Source organism: Oryza glaberrima, chromosome 1 (genome assembly GCF_000147395.1).
Source record: "Oryza glaberrima chromosome 1, OglaRS2, whole genome shotgun sequence".
Classification (NCBI taxonomy): domain Eukaryota; kingdom Viridiplantae; phylum Streptophyta; class Magnoliopsida; order Poales; family Poaceae; genus Oryza; species Oryza glaberrima.
Window position 1 is genome coordinate 23735032 of NC_068326.1, and position 16696 is coordinate 23751727.

Sequence of the window (16696 nt, forward strand, 5' to 3'; positions counted from 1 at the left end):
GTGCCAATAGATAGATCACGATTAGGGGTGAAAATGGTCGGAAACGATCAGGATCAGTAGCATCTCTTCGGAAATGATGCTCGATCGGCCGGTAATTGATCATATTTATCATTTAAACTACTCATTATCGATATTAATACGATGAAAAAAGAATTGTAAAAAAACAAAATTTAAAAATAGCCAAAAAAAGGTTACGGTCGGAAAAGGTACCCATATACGGAAACGGCGCTCGGTCGATCAGGAATTTCCGCCACCATTTTCACCCCTAATCACGATTTTAGAGGATTACTGGAAGTGGAATGAAGTCAATCGGAGCTACGTATATGAATTTCTAGAGATTAATTTATTTTGAGGAACAACAGAAATGATTTTTGGATTTGGAAAAGAAATATTCCAAAGGAATATTCATTTCGGGCTGACAGGTGGGACCTGATGTGAGAGGGATTGAGGCTTATGCCTCTAGGGTTCCTGTAGACTTTTGACTTACATTGACCAAAGGATGTAGGAATTGATACCGTTAACTTTTGACATACATTAACCATTCGTCTTCTTAAAATATAGAAAACAATATAAACCATGCTCAAAGTATCTTTAATAATAAAATAAATCATACAAAAATAAATTATAATTACATAAATCTATTATATACTAAAAGTTATTTAAACTTCCTACAAATACTCTTAGGATGCGCTCTAAAAAAAATAGAGAAAATCCAAGCAATTCTGAGAAAAAAAGTAAAACATCTTGCCTTTAATTTTCACTTAATACAGTAGACCCATTTTTTAAACCATTGGATTACATCTATTAAAAATAAACCACCTAATCTCTCGTCTGTACATACAACAGAAAAAATATGTAATTATTCACCAGAGAGAAAAATCTCTTGTGTTATGTACATACGAAAAAAGAATCACCGAAGAAAAACTACGTACGTATGATTGGGAAAAAAACACGATTAATCCTTCACCCCTAATCCTCACATTAAATATATTTTGATTAAAAACATGTCACATAGAACTAAAGTCTATCCTTTTTTCATTTCATTCTCATCCTAATAGTGTTACAATATTAGCGTCCAAATGAATTAAAAATAATAGATTATTCCATAATATATTAACCCATGCATGAACCATCAACAGGTAAATTAGATCTATAATACAGAGGAAAAAAATATCAACACCCATATTAACCCATATGTTTTTGAAGGATTATTGGTCGAACAAATATTGTTTTCACGTGGTTCTCGCCACCGAATCTATTAGATTTTTTAAGGCAGATTGTAATTAATCTGGACAATGTGATCAAATGAAGTGTCAAATTTTCCTTAAAAACCATATCAACTACTATGTTTTGATTTAAAAATAATGACATGTAGGATCGCATTCTAGCCTTTTACATGTTGTCCAAATAATTATAAAAAGAACATAGATTATAACATATATTACTAATAAGTTATAAGTGCTCAAAGTTGGAACCTTAATAGTACTCTAAGCTGAGATTAAACTTTTTAATTTTGGCTATAAATGACTTTAAAATAGAGTTAATTTAATCCATGATATTGCAAACATGTTATTTCAGATAAATGCTATTACAATTTGTCTATTTGTAGTTGTGCCATTGAAATTTTACAAAATTAGAACCGTGCCACTATCGTCACGTTTGTACGATCGAACACAAGTAACCAAGTCTACCAAGGGGGGTGAATGGTAGATACCGTAGATTACGTCAGCGGAAGTCAAATAATCGATTCTTGACAGATCAAAACACACCCCCAACCTCAAAAGCCAATGAAACACATGCAATCCAGTCTATCCGACCTACTAGGCTCGGTCTGACCGAGCCTGGCTGGTGTGACCGCAGGTCACTCGGCGGTCTGACCGTCAGCCCTAAAAACAGCACGACAGCGCTTCTGTAAAAACACGATTTCTCTTAAACCTACCGTTGGATCGAGTTGCAAACTTGATAGAATAAACTAGACAAACTAAGGAAAAACTCCACTGGAGGGATTTGAAAACTAATAAACGGTTTAAGAGAAAACACCCTCGAAAGTCAGTTGTCTCAGAGTTTCAGCAAATCTGAACCCTAAAGTTGAAGCAAATTCAAATCTAACAATAAGCCAAGTTTGTGAGATTAGATAGGGTTTCGTGAGAAACTTGTAAGGGGTGCATTGTTAAGTATATGATCCGAATTTTGGGCCCAAAATATATTTGGATAAGTTTTCTAATAGAACTTGACTATTATAATTAGTTTCCTAGTTTGACTCATAAGTCTTTCCCCACTAAGACTTCTAGATTTATCCTATATATATTCCTTATAAGCCACACAGGGAGGGTGCGATAGCCCAATGTATCCCATGCGTATGTATCCAACTCCTCAAAAGTGATCATTGCCGGTCAGCGCCCGTGGTTTTTCCCGCAAGGGTTTTCCATGTAAAATTTGTGTTTCGGTTTCGGGTTGTTTTATTGTATATCCGTGGATAGTTCATATTTATGGCTTCTAGATGGATACTATGCGTATGTAATACTGTAGTTTTCTAATAATGAGTCACGTTGGAGATAGTTTGGTATCGGAATATGGTTTCTTTGTTTGATTCATGTGTAGGTGTCTAAATGCCTCGAGAGTATTGCCGTTGATGAATCGGGAGTCAACTTGGAGATAAGGTGACGTCCGGATGGTCAGATATCATGCGGGATTCTTAGGCTAAAGATCAATGCACGTGATTGGTGAATATTCCATATGGCATATGATGGAGATATTGTGTGCGTATGAGATGTGGAGTCGAATTTGGAAGGAGTCCAAATTTGGTATAATTGGAGTTTGTAAAGTTGGTTTCTTGTACTGGAAGGTTTCCTAGGTGGATTAGGACTTCTTGTATGAGTTTGGTTCGTGGCTTTAGGCAGCCTACCTCATGTATAAATAGAGAGGGAGGGTGTGGATTCCCGGTATCGCTTTAGAGAGCATTGAGTTGAGAGATTAAGTAGGGTTTCGAGTTTGGTCGAGATTTTCGTGAGGTGTGCTGCTATTGCACTTTGTAAACACAGAGAGAAGCAATAAAGTTGTCATCTACTTTGAGAGATCTTCAATTTGTGTTTGCACGGGTTCGGCGGTCCAACCGGCGGGATACCGGCGGTCAGGCCGGCGGCATTGCAGTGGTCAGACCAGCGGCGACAACAGGCATCGGCGACAAGTTTTGGCGGTTAGACCGGGAGATCAATACCGGTCAGACCGGCGGCTACGGTTCGGTCAGACCGGTTAATCTACTCCGGTTAGACCACAATTCATCGATTCGAGGGTAACTTTTATTTCCGCTAAAAGTTTTGGTTTTTGGGTACACCAATCATTCACCCGTCTCTGGTTGGCTTAGTTCTTGCTGTTCGGCCCTGCAACGTTCTCCATCCATTTCCTCATTTGCACGGGGGCCCACTTATCAAATTCATCTTCTTCCTTCCCCATCTCAGCGTCATGGCGAGGAGAGAGCTCCTAGGAGTAGTTCTGTGCGTTGTTATGGTGGAACCCCTGGTCCTGTTGCCCCAAGAGGGAAAGCGAGAGCTAGAGCGAGGTGAGGGTCATCGTCGACGTCCCCGGCACTAATGGCATAGAAGCCGCGAGGGCGTGGAACACCTGCGCACTTCCGCACCCCATGGATAAAAGGCAGTCTCGGTTCTGGTTGGTTTTTTTAATAGGAGCCGATTTTTTAAAAGAATTGGCACTATATCTATATTATAGGTGTCAATTCTTTTTACAAACCGGCATCTACCGTATTGGTACCGGTTTTTTATCTAGAACCGACACCTATAATGTAAGCAAGCATAGGTGCCGGTTATTTTAAAAAACCGACGTCTATAGTATTAGTACCGGTTCTTTTAAAAACCAACACCTATATTGTTTAAAAGTGTCGGTTCTATATTTTTTCATTGAGGCAGAAGTGGGAGAAAGTTTAAAACCAGCACATGTGAGCCGACACCAATGAAGGTTTTTGTTAGCTGAACGGAAGGCCCATGCACAAATATCCAATACGGCATGAGTTGTGGATATACACGTTGCCTAGCGCCATGCCAATCGGACGGCATAAAAATTTGATTGAATCAGCCATAAAATCTGTCGACAGATTTTTAGCAACACCATACTTTTATACTCTTCTTGCGTGTTTATATATTTTCTTAAATAAATGAGCGGTGAAAAGTTTAGGATATAATACGAAATTATTTGAAGACAGAGTGAGTACTAATTACAGCAACCCGTGCAGTGGTACATCATGTGAAAAAAATAGAAATGCTAGATGTTGTATACAGATCGCTCGGTCTCGGTGACTCAAGAGAATTTAGAACCAAGAGACCAGCCTTTGTCACCCTATGGATCTGGCATGCGGAATGGACACCAGAGCCATCTGTAGGTGGTTTTGTAAGGAAGAACGTCGTCATTCATAAACAAGTCGGCGACGAGTCGCATGTCGATCTGCACCTCTAGCTCTGCCAAGGATTCGCCACTTGCCATATGTTCGTGCACGTCCTGTGCCAGCCCAACCAGCTCGCTTGACGTGGCTCCTGTTACTGTGTCACGAGTCATCTTCTTCAAGCAGAAGCTGCCGGGGATAGAACCCCGGCCAAGCGGGGTCCCTGCATGCCAGACGGAGAACTGCCACTCTGAGGTATACGCGTAAGTTTGTATACGCATATGCAAACTTTGTATACGTGTATTTTTTGGATTTTATATATATGTAATACTAATTTTTTATTCACGTATACAAAGTTTGTATACACATATATAAAGTTGTTTATATACGTGCATTTTTTGGATTTTTATACGTATATATACCAATTATTTTTTATACGCGTATACAAAGTTTGTATACACGTATTTTTTAGATTTTTATACATACACATAAACTTTATATACATGTGTACATATTTTTTTACATTAAAATAGGGTAAGACTTATTCTATACCCCCGGTCCACTCCTCCCCGTCCCTCCCTCTCTCTCTCTCCCTCTCCCTCTTCTCTCGCTCCCCCCTCCCTCCTCCGATCTCTCTCGCTGAAACATTTTTTTCCCTCTTTTCTAGAAAAATAAAAAATAAATTGCCAAATTTAAGACTTGAACCCATGACCTCATAGTTCAGAGCACATTCGTCTAACCAATTCATCTAATGATGCTATTTATTTCAAAAATTTTGTGAGAAAGTAATATGATTATCAATTCCTATATATTTCACTATTGAAACTCATAGCATGTTACTATGCTCCAATAATAACATTGTTGTAAAAGTACAGTAATACGTGATGTTACTATATAACACATAGGACGTTATTGCACTTCTAGCTGTAATGTCATAGTGAAATTGTAGTAGACCAGGAATCGAAACAAAAATATATGGGTTAAAGCCTCACATGCTAACCATATATTTGTTACTGCACAATAGTAGAAGTGTTAGTACATAATAGGTACATGTTACCACTTTCAAGTAGCTGTGTTACTGCACGATAATTGTAGTTTTACTATGTTATTTTTACAAGATGAAGATCGAATAGGTGGGCTATAGGTAAAGTCTGTAGGTGGCTTTGAGCGAGGTCTAATTGATGTAGGAGTGTTTTGAACAATTTTATACATTTGGTAAAACTATGTTACTGCATGTATATACATATGTTACTATAAATTACATACTATGTTACTGCATATGGAGTGGTAAAGTTCAAAATGCCAATATTTAAAAAGCAATATCTCACAAGTTATGTATTATTTTTTAAAACCGTTTTCACAATGATGCTATAGTGTTACTGCATGTGGAGGTTTAAACTTCAAAATGCATCTACGTACTCCCTTCCTCAAGAAGCCGTTCTTCCTCCCTCTTTTCAAGAAAACCGATCTCCTCCCTCCAATATAGTGTTACTGCATGTATATGACGTTACTGCACTTTTGACAATAATATTATGGTGAATTACATTAAATCAGGAATTGAAACAAAAATATATAGGTTAAAAGTCTTAGATGCTAACCATATACTTATTACTGCACAAAAATAAAAGTGTTACTACACGGAAGGTACACGTTACCACGTGTTTATGCAGTAACACTACCCAAAAAATACAGTAAAACGCATTGTAGTAACATCGTGATATGATTGTAGTACATACAACAGACAAGTAGTAACAAGTAATAGTATAGTATTACCACTTGTGGAGAGACAAATTATAAAAAAGTCAAGCTTTGAAGAACAATATCTCCCAAGTGATGTAAGGTTTTTTTAAAACCGTTTGCACTATGATGCTAGAAAAAAAGAGCTTATCAAAAGTAGATCCGTCATGACTATATTTCAACTATACTTTAACGCTGTTACTACACGTAAGACACAATGTTACTACACAGTGGTCGTCGTATTACTGCACCGTCCTGGGACGAGAGCTGAGAAGAGGTGGGTGGTGGGGGGAGTTAGTAGGCAGGTTTGACCGGTGGGAGGGGCCTTTGACCAAGGTGGGAGGTGGTATAGAATAGCTATTCTAAACCCCGGGTGTAGAATAGGTTATATATATATATATACATATACATATATATATATATATATATATATATATATATATATATATAGAGAGAGAGAGAGAGAGAGGGAGACACTAGCAATGATGCCCGTGCGTTGCAACGGGTAAAGGTAATTTTAATCATGTATACTGGTTGCAAAAAAATATAAAGGAATCATAATCATAATAATAATACTAATGAAATAAAATTGCAGTGACCTTTAGTCAAAAAGATATAAATATATAATTAATTTTCCATTAATTCCATTGGCTAAAAATAATATAATACGAAGTAGAAAAAGTTATTCTCAAATTTTAGCAATTTTCAAAAAGCTTAAATAGAGCAAACTAATTATATAAATAAAAACAAATTTAATCACCTAAATAAAACAATTAGACCTGTAATTGAAAATCGGTTGCCAGTTCAGTTAAACATGAGCCTGCGGGTGTGTGTGGGGTATATATCTCTCACTCGTATGTCATGGTCTTTTTTTTGACATAGAAAAAATGCCCGTGCATTGCGACGGGTAATTAAAATTATAACAAATATAAAAATATTATATGATTAAGGTTTAGTTTTACATGATATGAGCTCTTTAAGAAAATATATTTATAATGAAATAAAAAAGTTCAGCTGAAGTGACCTAAAGTGAACTTGTTCCATACGGAGCGTACACGTGGTCCATGAGGCGGCCCAATAATGTGGACGGCCTGGGATTAGAATCGGGGAGGAACAACTTAAGTGACCTAAAGTGAACGTATTCCATGTGGGCGGCCTGGGAATGGCGTTCGGCCTGACGCGGGAGAAGCCAGAGCCGTCCGATCTGATAGACGATCATCTCGACCTATATAAAAGTTCAACAGCCCAAATCCTAACCCTAAAATCATTTCCCCTCCCTCCCCCCTCTCTCAAAACAATGTGGTGGTGGCCTGACATACCGACATCCCTGCGACGGCGGTGGCGGTTCAGCAGCGACGGCGACACCCTCCTCTTCCAGCGTCGGTGTTTCTTAGAATCTGATCTTGTATTCTTGTAGTAGTGTTCTGTTTAGAATTTAGGTCCAAATTTGATGCGGTCTCTCATTTTTTTTCTTTTTTTTATTTTTTGCCATCGGAGAGGGATTAAAGCGGGATCAATCGTACGTGCGATTGAATTTTTTTTATGGACGAAAACTATAACCCATAAGCCATACAAATTTTTTTAATTAGGTATATATAGATATTGAATCAGACTTACCTTTTTTTTCATTTTTTTCGCCCTTTTTTCGTTACTACGGATGTCAGAAACGTCTTTAATTTTTTTTACCGTGTCACATATAATCAGATTCGATTTTTTTCGCCCGGTTTCTTTTTCACGCTTTTTTCACGGATGGACGACGGAAACACTTTTTTATTTTTAAGTAGTAGAGATAGAGTTAGAGATAGAGAAAGAGAAACGGAAAACTTTTTTCGCAACTTTTTTTTTTGGAATCGGACAGAAAAAAATTTTACGCTTGTTTTTTACTGCGTCGATGGAATCGGATTCGATTTGTTTTTTTACCACACCGTGTCACATATAATAGGATTCGGTTTTCTTTGGAACCAGACAGATACTTTTTCTTTTTGGCCCTTTTCTTTACCACGTCGACAGAGTCGGATTCGTTTAGATTTTTTTCCTTTTTTTTTGCCTTTTTTACCGTGTAGACCGAGTCAGATTCGTTTCTTTTTTTCGCCTCTACTTTTTTGGATCGGACTTATTTTTTTTCTTTTTTTTCCGGTATTTTTTCCCTTCTTTCGCCTTTTTTATCGGAGTTTTTTTTTCACACGGTTTTTTTTCGCCAGCGGATTTTTTTCATTTGTTTCGTCCTTTTTTTTATCAGACATAGTTTCTTTTCGTCCGGTTTTTTTCTCCCACGGTTTTTTGACGGACGATGGAAGCACCTCTTTTTTTAAAGTAGTATATAAGTATAAGTATATAGATAGATATATAACTATACATATATGTATATGCATGTGCCGTAGAGAAGAGAGACTAAGAAAGGAAAAGTAACCGTGTGCGGCGCGGGGGGGGGGGGGGGGGGGGCGCTAACCAGTCGCGCCCCCCCTCCCCCACCCTCTCCTCCGCTTCCTCCTCCCCTTCTTCTATTTCCTACTGCACTATAAATTTAAAAAACATAAAAAAAACAAAGTTGAAAAAATTTATATATAGAAATACTATATATAAAAAATATTTGACGGGTATGTAAACTTTTGAATTATAGACTTTAGGTCTATACACTAATATTTGAATTCAAATTCAAATTTGAATCGGGTATGTAAACTTTTTACTTATAAACTTTGGGTCTATAAACTTTAGGTGTATAAACTTTAGATGTATAGAAATACTAAATATAAAAAATATTTGAATTCAAATTTAAATTTGAATCGGATATAATTCAAATTCAAATTTGAATCGGGTATGTAAACTTTGGTTCTATAAACTTTAGATGTATAGAAATAATATATATAAAAAATATTTAAATTCAATTTCAAATTCAAACTTGAATCCGATATAATTCAAATTTGAATCGGGTATATAAACTTTTGACTTATAAACTTTGGGTCTATAAACTTTAGGTGTATAAACTTTAGATGTATAGAAATACTATATATAAAAAATATTTGGATTCAAATTTAAATTTGAATCGGATATATAAACTTTTGATTTAAGGGTATGTAAACTTTAGATGTGTAAACTTGAAGTGTACAAACTTTAGGTGCATAAATTTACTAAAATAGAAAAGTAATGTGGTGCTAAAAAGAAAACCACGTGGAGAAGAGGGAGGAGACCCGATCGCCCCTGGCGATCAATTGTACATATATGCCCGCAGCTTGAGAATCTGTCTATATATGCGGGGTGACTGTTGTAGTTTGCGAGTTGGAAATGGATGTGTGAACGTTTTAGCCGCGCGATCGAATCGGATCCGTCCTGAACAAGCTGTAACTGATTACTAACGGAATTCCATTAGTTTAAGTGGTGCGAGCCGAAACCGAATCTGTCCCCAACTTCCCATGCATGCGAAATCGATGGCAAATAAAAACGCCGGGCGGCGTACGTGAGCCAAAGCTGAGCGCCGGAGTCAAGTTGAGCAATGGCGAGGTTGGTACGCCTCATCCATGCAAAGTACATTTTTGTTTTTATAGTTGATCAGCTTTGGCATAATCACATTGTAACGAACGAATTTAAGATGTACTCCCTCTATCTAAAAAAAGGCAAACCCTGAGTTTCCGTGTCCAACTTTGACGGTCCGTCTTATATGAATTCTTTTTATTATTCGTATTTTCATTGTTGTTAGATGATAAAACATGATTAATATTTTATGCGTGACTTGTCTTTTAATTTTTTTCAAATAAGACGGACGGTCAAACGTTGGGCACAGAAACCAGGGTTTATCTTTTTTTTTTAGGACGGAGGGAGTACTCATTTCGGCACAGAGATAGTATTTTTAATGAGAATGGATTCTAATTTCTCAATGTGTTGTCCCCACGTTTAACCTTTTTTTTCTCAAAATCCGATGCAAATAATTGTGAAAATTCTTAAATAAATTGGTAATGTAGAGTATATACATATCTATCAGTTTGCCAAAAATCAAGTTAAAATTCAACCTACACAAAAAGAGAAAAAGAAAAGATAAATTCAGGTATGAGCAATGCGCTACTAGCTACTATTAATACGTTGAATTTGTTTATTTATATCTCAAAACTAGGTAACCCACGTATATGCGTGGACCTCTTCTTTAATGTGATTAAAATTTATTATGAATATTTATGTGTGGGAGAATTTTTATTAAAAATTTTGTACTATATTTTAAACTAAAATTTCATTTAGTGTGCTTTGAACGCTGATCATAATTTTCTTCTAATTATCCATAATTAAAAGAAAATTATGACCAGCGTTCAAAGCACATTAAATAAGATTAATGAGATATTTTTGGATATTTTGAGTTTTGAATTTAGCAGTTAGGAGAAAATATTCAAAACAATGGATGGGGTTCCCTCTTAGAAAATTTTGGGTATTTCGAGTCCTAGAAGGATATCTTACCCCAAAAATTTGCCAAAAATGTCAAATTCTTTGTTTGATTCTATTTGAAATTTTAGATATTTTTGTTCCGAAAGTCCTTCTAAAATTTTTTATTGTTTCTATTTAGAAAGGGTTTTTAAATCCAACAACATTTGTTCAATCTTCAATTTAGGCCACGTCCATTTTTGTAAAAAATTTTGGAGACTTCCACTCTATAAATCATCCTTGAAATGATATGATCTTTGTAATTTGGCACAAAAATATAAGTAGGTTGAACATACAACCTGGCATGGGGCAAAAGCATCCGTCTAAATTTCTCTCTCCAATCAAGTAAGAAATATGAAAATAATTACCATAGTATTTTTCATTAGCAAATTACCACTAAATTGTAGTTGCTCATAACAAATACATGTTTTTAAATTGTTTTATGGTAAATGTCAGGAATTTACAATTAACTGTAGCATGTTCTAGCAAAATGAAAAAAAATGGATATCGTCTTTAATTAAATTCCATGTGGAATTGACTTGATAGATTGATGAGGCCACCTCATGGTTGTTTTACGGCTAAGATTCCTGGTGCAACTCATACTTGTTACGATCGGTATGATGTTCAACTAACCATACTTTTATTTTGAACCAGTTGTCTATAAAAAATTAACACTATAAGGAATACACGTTATGGAAAAAATATATCATTTAAATATTTTTCTCTAATTTCTTAGTGACATCATCTTAAGATCATTTATCATGTGTGTAATTTAGATGCTATGATCATCTTAAGATCATTTATTTATCTATTAAAAAGATCATTTATTTATAAAAATATAATGGTCAATTTGTATAGGTAAATGGCCGCATATACATGTTGAGAGAAATTAATTAAGTTGGTAGAAAATATTAAAAAATATTTTAATCGGTGGCAGTATATATAGGTGGTTTCGCTGACGTGGCATCCTAGTCAGCAAAAATATTTAAAAAAAATATGTGGGGGTCCACATGTCAGTTGTACATTTCTTTTCTTCTTGTTTTCTTCTTCTCTTCTGTATTCTCTCTTCGCTCTTCTCTTATTCAGGCCGGCAGAGAGCGGAGAGCCGGCGGGCAAGCGCGGATGTGGGCGGCGGGCTACTCTCCGACCACCGCGCGCCCTTGTTCTCCCTCCTCCGCCGCTGGGACGACGAGCTTCGGACCAAGATCAAGAACCACCTCCTCGCGCTCGGATGGACCATCACCTCCAAGCCCAACCTCCCTGGCCTCGCGCCCAGGCTCCACTACGTCTCCCCCGCCAGAAGCAAGTCCTACTACTCCCTCCGCCGCCTCATCCAGACCATCCACCTCCACCACCACCATGCTGCTACCCAATCCCAATCTCAATCTCAATCTGAGTCTTGTGCCCCTCTTCTTGAGGAATCGGATGACGACCAATACCAACAAGAAGCAGATGAAGATGCCATCGCGGGGTACATTGCCTTCATGGAGGAGCAGAATGCCAGGCGCGGCCGCGGGCAGGGAAATGATGAGGAGCAGAGGTCCATGGCCAAGGAGCTTCGGATCAAGGCTAAGGACCAGCTCAGGTCGTTGTGATGGACATTCTCGATGAAGGTCAAGTACAACGGTCGCGAGGAACTGTGCTACACAGAGCCGCGTGGCCGCTCCCACATCTCCCTCATCACCGCCTGCAAAGCCTACCTTCTTCACCACACGCCCTCGATAACAATGCAGACTTCAAGCATAAACATAAAAAAAAGATCGTGAAATGCAGACTTCACCACATGCATGTGCGGCGGCTGCAACAATAAGAGGGCCGCAGCAGAGTACACGGTGGCCGAGTTCGCTGTGCACGGCGACGGTGATGGTCCCTCCACCTCCGGCCACCTCCGCCGCCCGCGGCCTGCCGACTCCCCCTCCCCCCCCACCGCTCCCGCCGCCGACGACGCCCTCTCCTTCCTTGCGTCGCCGCCACCGGCAGTCGAACCTCTCGTGACCCGTGGGTCGTGGCTCCGCGCACGCCCGCCGCTCTGTCGTCCGCAGCCCGCCGCCGCGCTCGCCCACCGCCGCTCCGCCGGTGAAGAGAAAAGTGAAGAGGAGAAGAAGAAAAGTGAAGAGGAGGAGAAGAAAACATCTATGAAGCTGACATATGGGACTAATATTTTTTTTTTCTAACTAGGATGCCACGTCGGCGAAACCACCCATGTATATTGCCATGGGATCTTGAGTGCACGGTTTGTGTAAGTTTAGGGGTACACATTTCTGGTTTTATGGTTAAAGGATTTAAAAAAATCTCGCTGTTATGTTAAGGGACCTTCGGTGAACTTATTCCCAGGAAATATCAATCCACAAATCCGAGGCCTCTCCCTCTCTCCTTCGCTCCAAGGCCTAGGTCGATGGACCGGCCCAACTTCCCAAGCTCACTGGCGCTTTTTCCCTCAGTTGAGTCTACAGTGCCTCCCGTATCCCATTTCAACTTACCTTTTGGCCCACCTGTCATAGAATAATAAATTGTGTTCCTCTGTTTACAATTGACATCTCAACATCATTTTTAAAATTTGAGATTTCAACTTTTTTAAAAAAGAAAAAATGGACTGTTTACATTAAGATTTAAAGTTCTTGCAAGCTGTCATAAAAATTAAAAATATTTTTAAACTTTGGTAATGATAATGATGTTAAAAATAAAGTTTTAGCTTAAAATACAACTTGTATAAATAGTAAAATAAAGAGAAAAAAATATTAAGGTGCAAAGTGAACCATTTCCAACTTGTATAAATACCTTTTGTTTTTTGGTATAATAGTACTCCCTCCGTCCCTAAATGTTTGACGCCGTTGACTTTTTTAAACCTGTTTGACCGTTCGTCTTATTCAAAAAATTTAAGTAATTATTAATTCTTTTCCTATTATTTGATTCATTGTTAAATATAATTTTATATATACATATAGTTTACATATTTCACAAGAGTTTTTGAATAAGACGAACGGTCAAACATATTTAAAAAATCAACGGCGTCAAACATTTAAGGACAGATGGAGTAGTTGGTTTGAAAGTTTGGGCGATTATGTAGAGTTACTCCATTCAGAAATTCAATCACTCGTGGCTATCCGCTATGCATGTTGATACTATATATATTCGCTCGAACAATTCACACCACACTCAAAATCTCAAATCAACAGATGTTCTCAAGATTTCGATCAAGCATCTGCAGCCCCATCTTCATTGGCCTCGTTGGTCGATTGCCGCCGTCCCGCGGCCCAGCGACCGAGCAGTCCTCTGATATCCCACTCCAAATCCCTCAGGCGTAGCAACAGGTACAGCACGATTCCGGAGATGAAGCCCAGCGCGGCGCTCGAGCCTGTGAGCGACACGCCGGCGCAGACCAGCATGACGAACGACTCCTCCTTGCTCCCCATGTCGCGCGACGCCATGGCGAGCTCGATCCCGGAGAAGAGCAGCATGACGCCCAGTATCCCGATCGGGAACTGCCCCAGGATCGTCACGAACGAGTTGCCGAACACCAGCCCGAGCGCCAGCTTGCCGATGGCCAGGAACACCACGGACGCGCCGCTCCGGCCGCCGAACCGGTACTGCCCCGCCAGCCCGCCCGCGCCGTGGCAGCACGGCATGGCGCCGAACCAGCACCCCACGAAATTCATGAGCCCCACGCTCACCGACACCCGCGCCGGCGAGAGCTCGGCCCGTTCCGGGAACAGGTCCGACGACAGCTTGCACACGGCGATCACCGAGTTCAGCACGGACAGCGGGAGCTGCGGCACGGCGCCCTCCCAGAACCCGATCTTGAAATCGTCCCAGGTTATCTTGACCAGCCCCAACGGCGCCGGCCCAAAGCGGAGATCCTGCAGGATGGACGGATCACGAACGAAGCAGAGCACCAAGCCGAGCGCGAACACGATTAGCGCCGCCGGGACGCGGCTGCAGGAGCGACGGCGACGGCTCGTGCCGTCCCTGTTGACGTCCTCGTCGTCGCCGGAGCCGGTGGCGAGGATTATGAACAGTAGCGCGGCGAGCGCGAGGACAAGGCCGTCGAGGCCGAGGAGGGGGCGCGGCACGGAGGTGGAAGCAGAGGAGGAACGGGAGAAGTCCTGCACGTAGCGGATGTACTTGACGGCGGTGAAGGCGAAGGAGAGGCCCTGCGAGAGCTGGACGCCGCGCACGACGGGGAGCGGGAGGAGGCGGTAGAGGGTGGTCATGAGGCCGGTGACGCCGAGGAAGAGGAGGATGGCGGCGACGGCGAGGCCGGCGGACATGATCTGCGGGATGGTGAGGTGCGCGGAGGAGAGCGCGACGGCGGCGATGGACTTCATGGGCTGGACGGGCATGGGGATGCCGAAGAGGAGCCCGGTGGCGAAGTTGTAGAGCGCGGTGAAGATGAGCGTGGTGCCGAGGTCGATGTGGGACGCGAGCGACAGCGCCAGCACGATGGGGATGTAGGTGCCCAGATCGCCCACCGCGCCGCCCAGCTCCGACCACACCGACGTCTTGAGCCGTATGGTGGACGGGACGAACCTGCGGCGGCCGTCGCCGGCCTCGCCGGAGAGGAGCGGGTCGCCGGCGGAGGATGCCATGGGTGGGAAACTCGAAAGCAACGACTTCCTTTTGCCTAGCGATGTTGTTAGCTTGCACACGTTTCTGACCGGTGGAATGAGCGAATAAAAATACTAATGTCTCTCTCGAGGCTTAATTAAGATGCGATCCAGATTTCCGTAGTGGCAAGAGTCCAGTGAACTCAAGTTTGATCCACACTATCCGTAATTGGGCGTTAATTCCTACCTAACCTTAAATAGTCGATGTCACTGTCAGGGATGGTATATGCTTAAAGATTATGGAGGCCAGCTACTGCACGAGATACCACCCAAAGATCTCAGTTCAGATTGGGTAATTTACCGTGTTTAAATATTCTTGAAACTACGAAGTGCGAACCATATGGCTTTGGCTTTTACTTGACCAAAAACATAATGATGGTCAAATATTATCCATTATTTTAGAATATATTCTGAAACTATGAACCTTGATTCAATTGGGCTTTAGTTGACGGAAATTACACTCGCTTATAGCCAAATATTGCCAGTTTTATATCGAGAATAACTTCTTTTTTCTTTCCAAACTATCTTTACTGTGTTTTTGTTGTGACTTTTGGTGTGATGTTGGGACGGGACAAACAATATCATGGATGATGGACTCTGCACGTACGTCTTCGCAAGATGGATAGCTTCCAACGAGAATAATGGCCGCGACAAGGATGTCAAGTGACATTCTGGCCTTCTGGGTGACGACGGGGTAGGAGGATATTTCCCTCTTCGGCCTTCAGCGGACAACATTGTTTGCGTGGTCACTTGGAAACCTTTTGTACTACCATACAAATCACAAATGCTTTTGTAAAGAAATGATGTAGACACGGTGAAAATATCTTTCACAAACCTGCTTATCTCAAACGATTCCGCGGTATACAGTATTCCCTCCGTTTCACATTGTAAGTCATTCTAGCATTTTTCACATTCATATTGATGCTAATAAATCTAGACATATATATCTATTTAGATTCATTAGCATCAATATAAATGTGAAAAATGATAGAATGACTTACATTGTGAAACGGAGTAAGTACCATTTTGTTACGTAAATATATCTATTGCGGAATAACTTGGCATCTAAAAACTTGCTATATTGTTAACACTACTTGTTGTAAGTAATCTGTTGAGTTTCTTTCTCCTTGTAATGAAATAGGTAATCTATAGCAATAGTCCATTCAATAATATATGTTTATCCGGTTTGAGGATTCTGGAAATGTGGAAGGCTGTTATCAATGGCAAACCCAACACTAAATTTTAGCTATGACGGATTAATATACTAGGATGAGGCGTATTATACTTTCAGTTAGTGAAATATTTTTTTATGCGCAAACTATACTACAATCGTGCTTTCCATTGGTGAAATATTTTTTTTATACACAAACTATACTACAATTGTACTACAATGAACAACTATAATGGAAAATTTTGCATGTAATATTTGTACCAATAAAGTAATTTTCGTGAGAGTGTTATACAGGTGTGTTTGCTCGTATTTCTATTATTTTCTTTAGTCCGGCTGTGCCTTTGGTTTAGAACGTTAGAAAATTAGGCCGATAAAGGCATTAAATTA

At 40.1% G+C, this 16696-nt stretch overlaps 1 protein-coding gene across 1 annotated transcript; it reads right to left on the reverse strand.

Moving 5' to 3' along the window:
* Nucleotides 1-13628: 13628 nt before the first annotated feature.
* LOC127765097 (molybdate transporter 2) lies at nucleotides 13629-15375 on the reverse strand. Its single transcript, XM_052289918.1, has one exon. It carries the CDS (start codon nucleotides 15118-15120, stop codon nucleotides 13729-13731), a length of 1392 nt encoding a protein of 463 aa, XP_052145878.1. The 5' UTR covers nucleotides 15121-15375; the 3' UTR covers nucleotides 13629-13728.
* Between the last annotated feature and the right edge of the window lie 1321 nt (nucleotides 15376-16696).

What these genes read in the sequence shown, in the direction of transcription:
- LOC127765097 (XM_052289918.1), bottom strand. Translation starts at nt 15,120, where the DNA reads ATGGCATCCTCCGCCGGCGACCCGCTCCTCTCCGGCGAGGCCGGCGAC.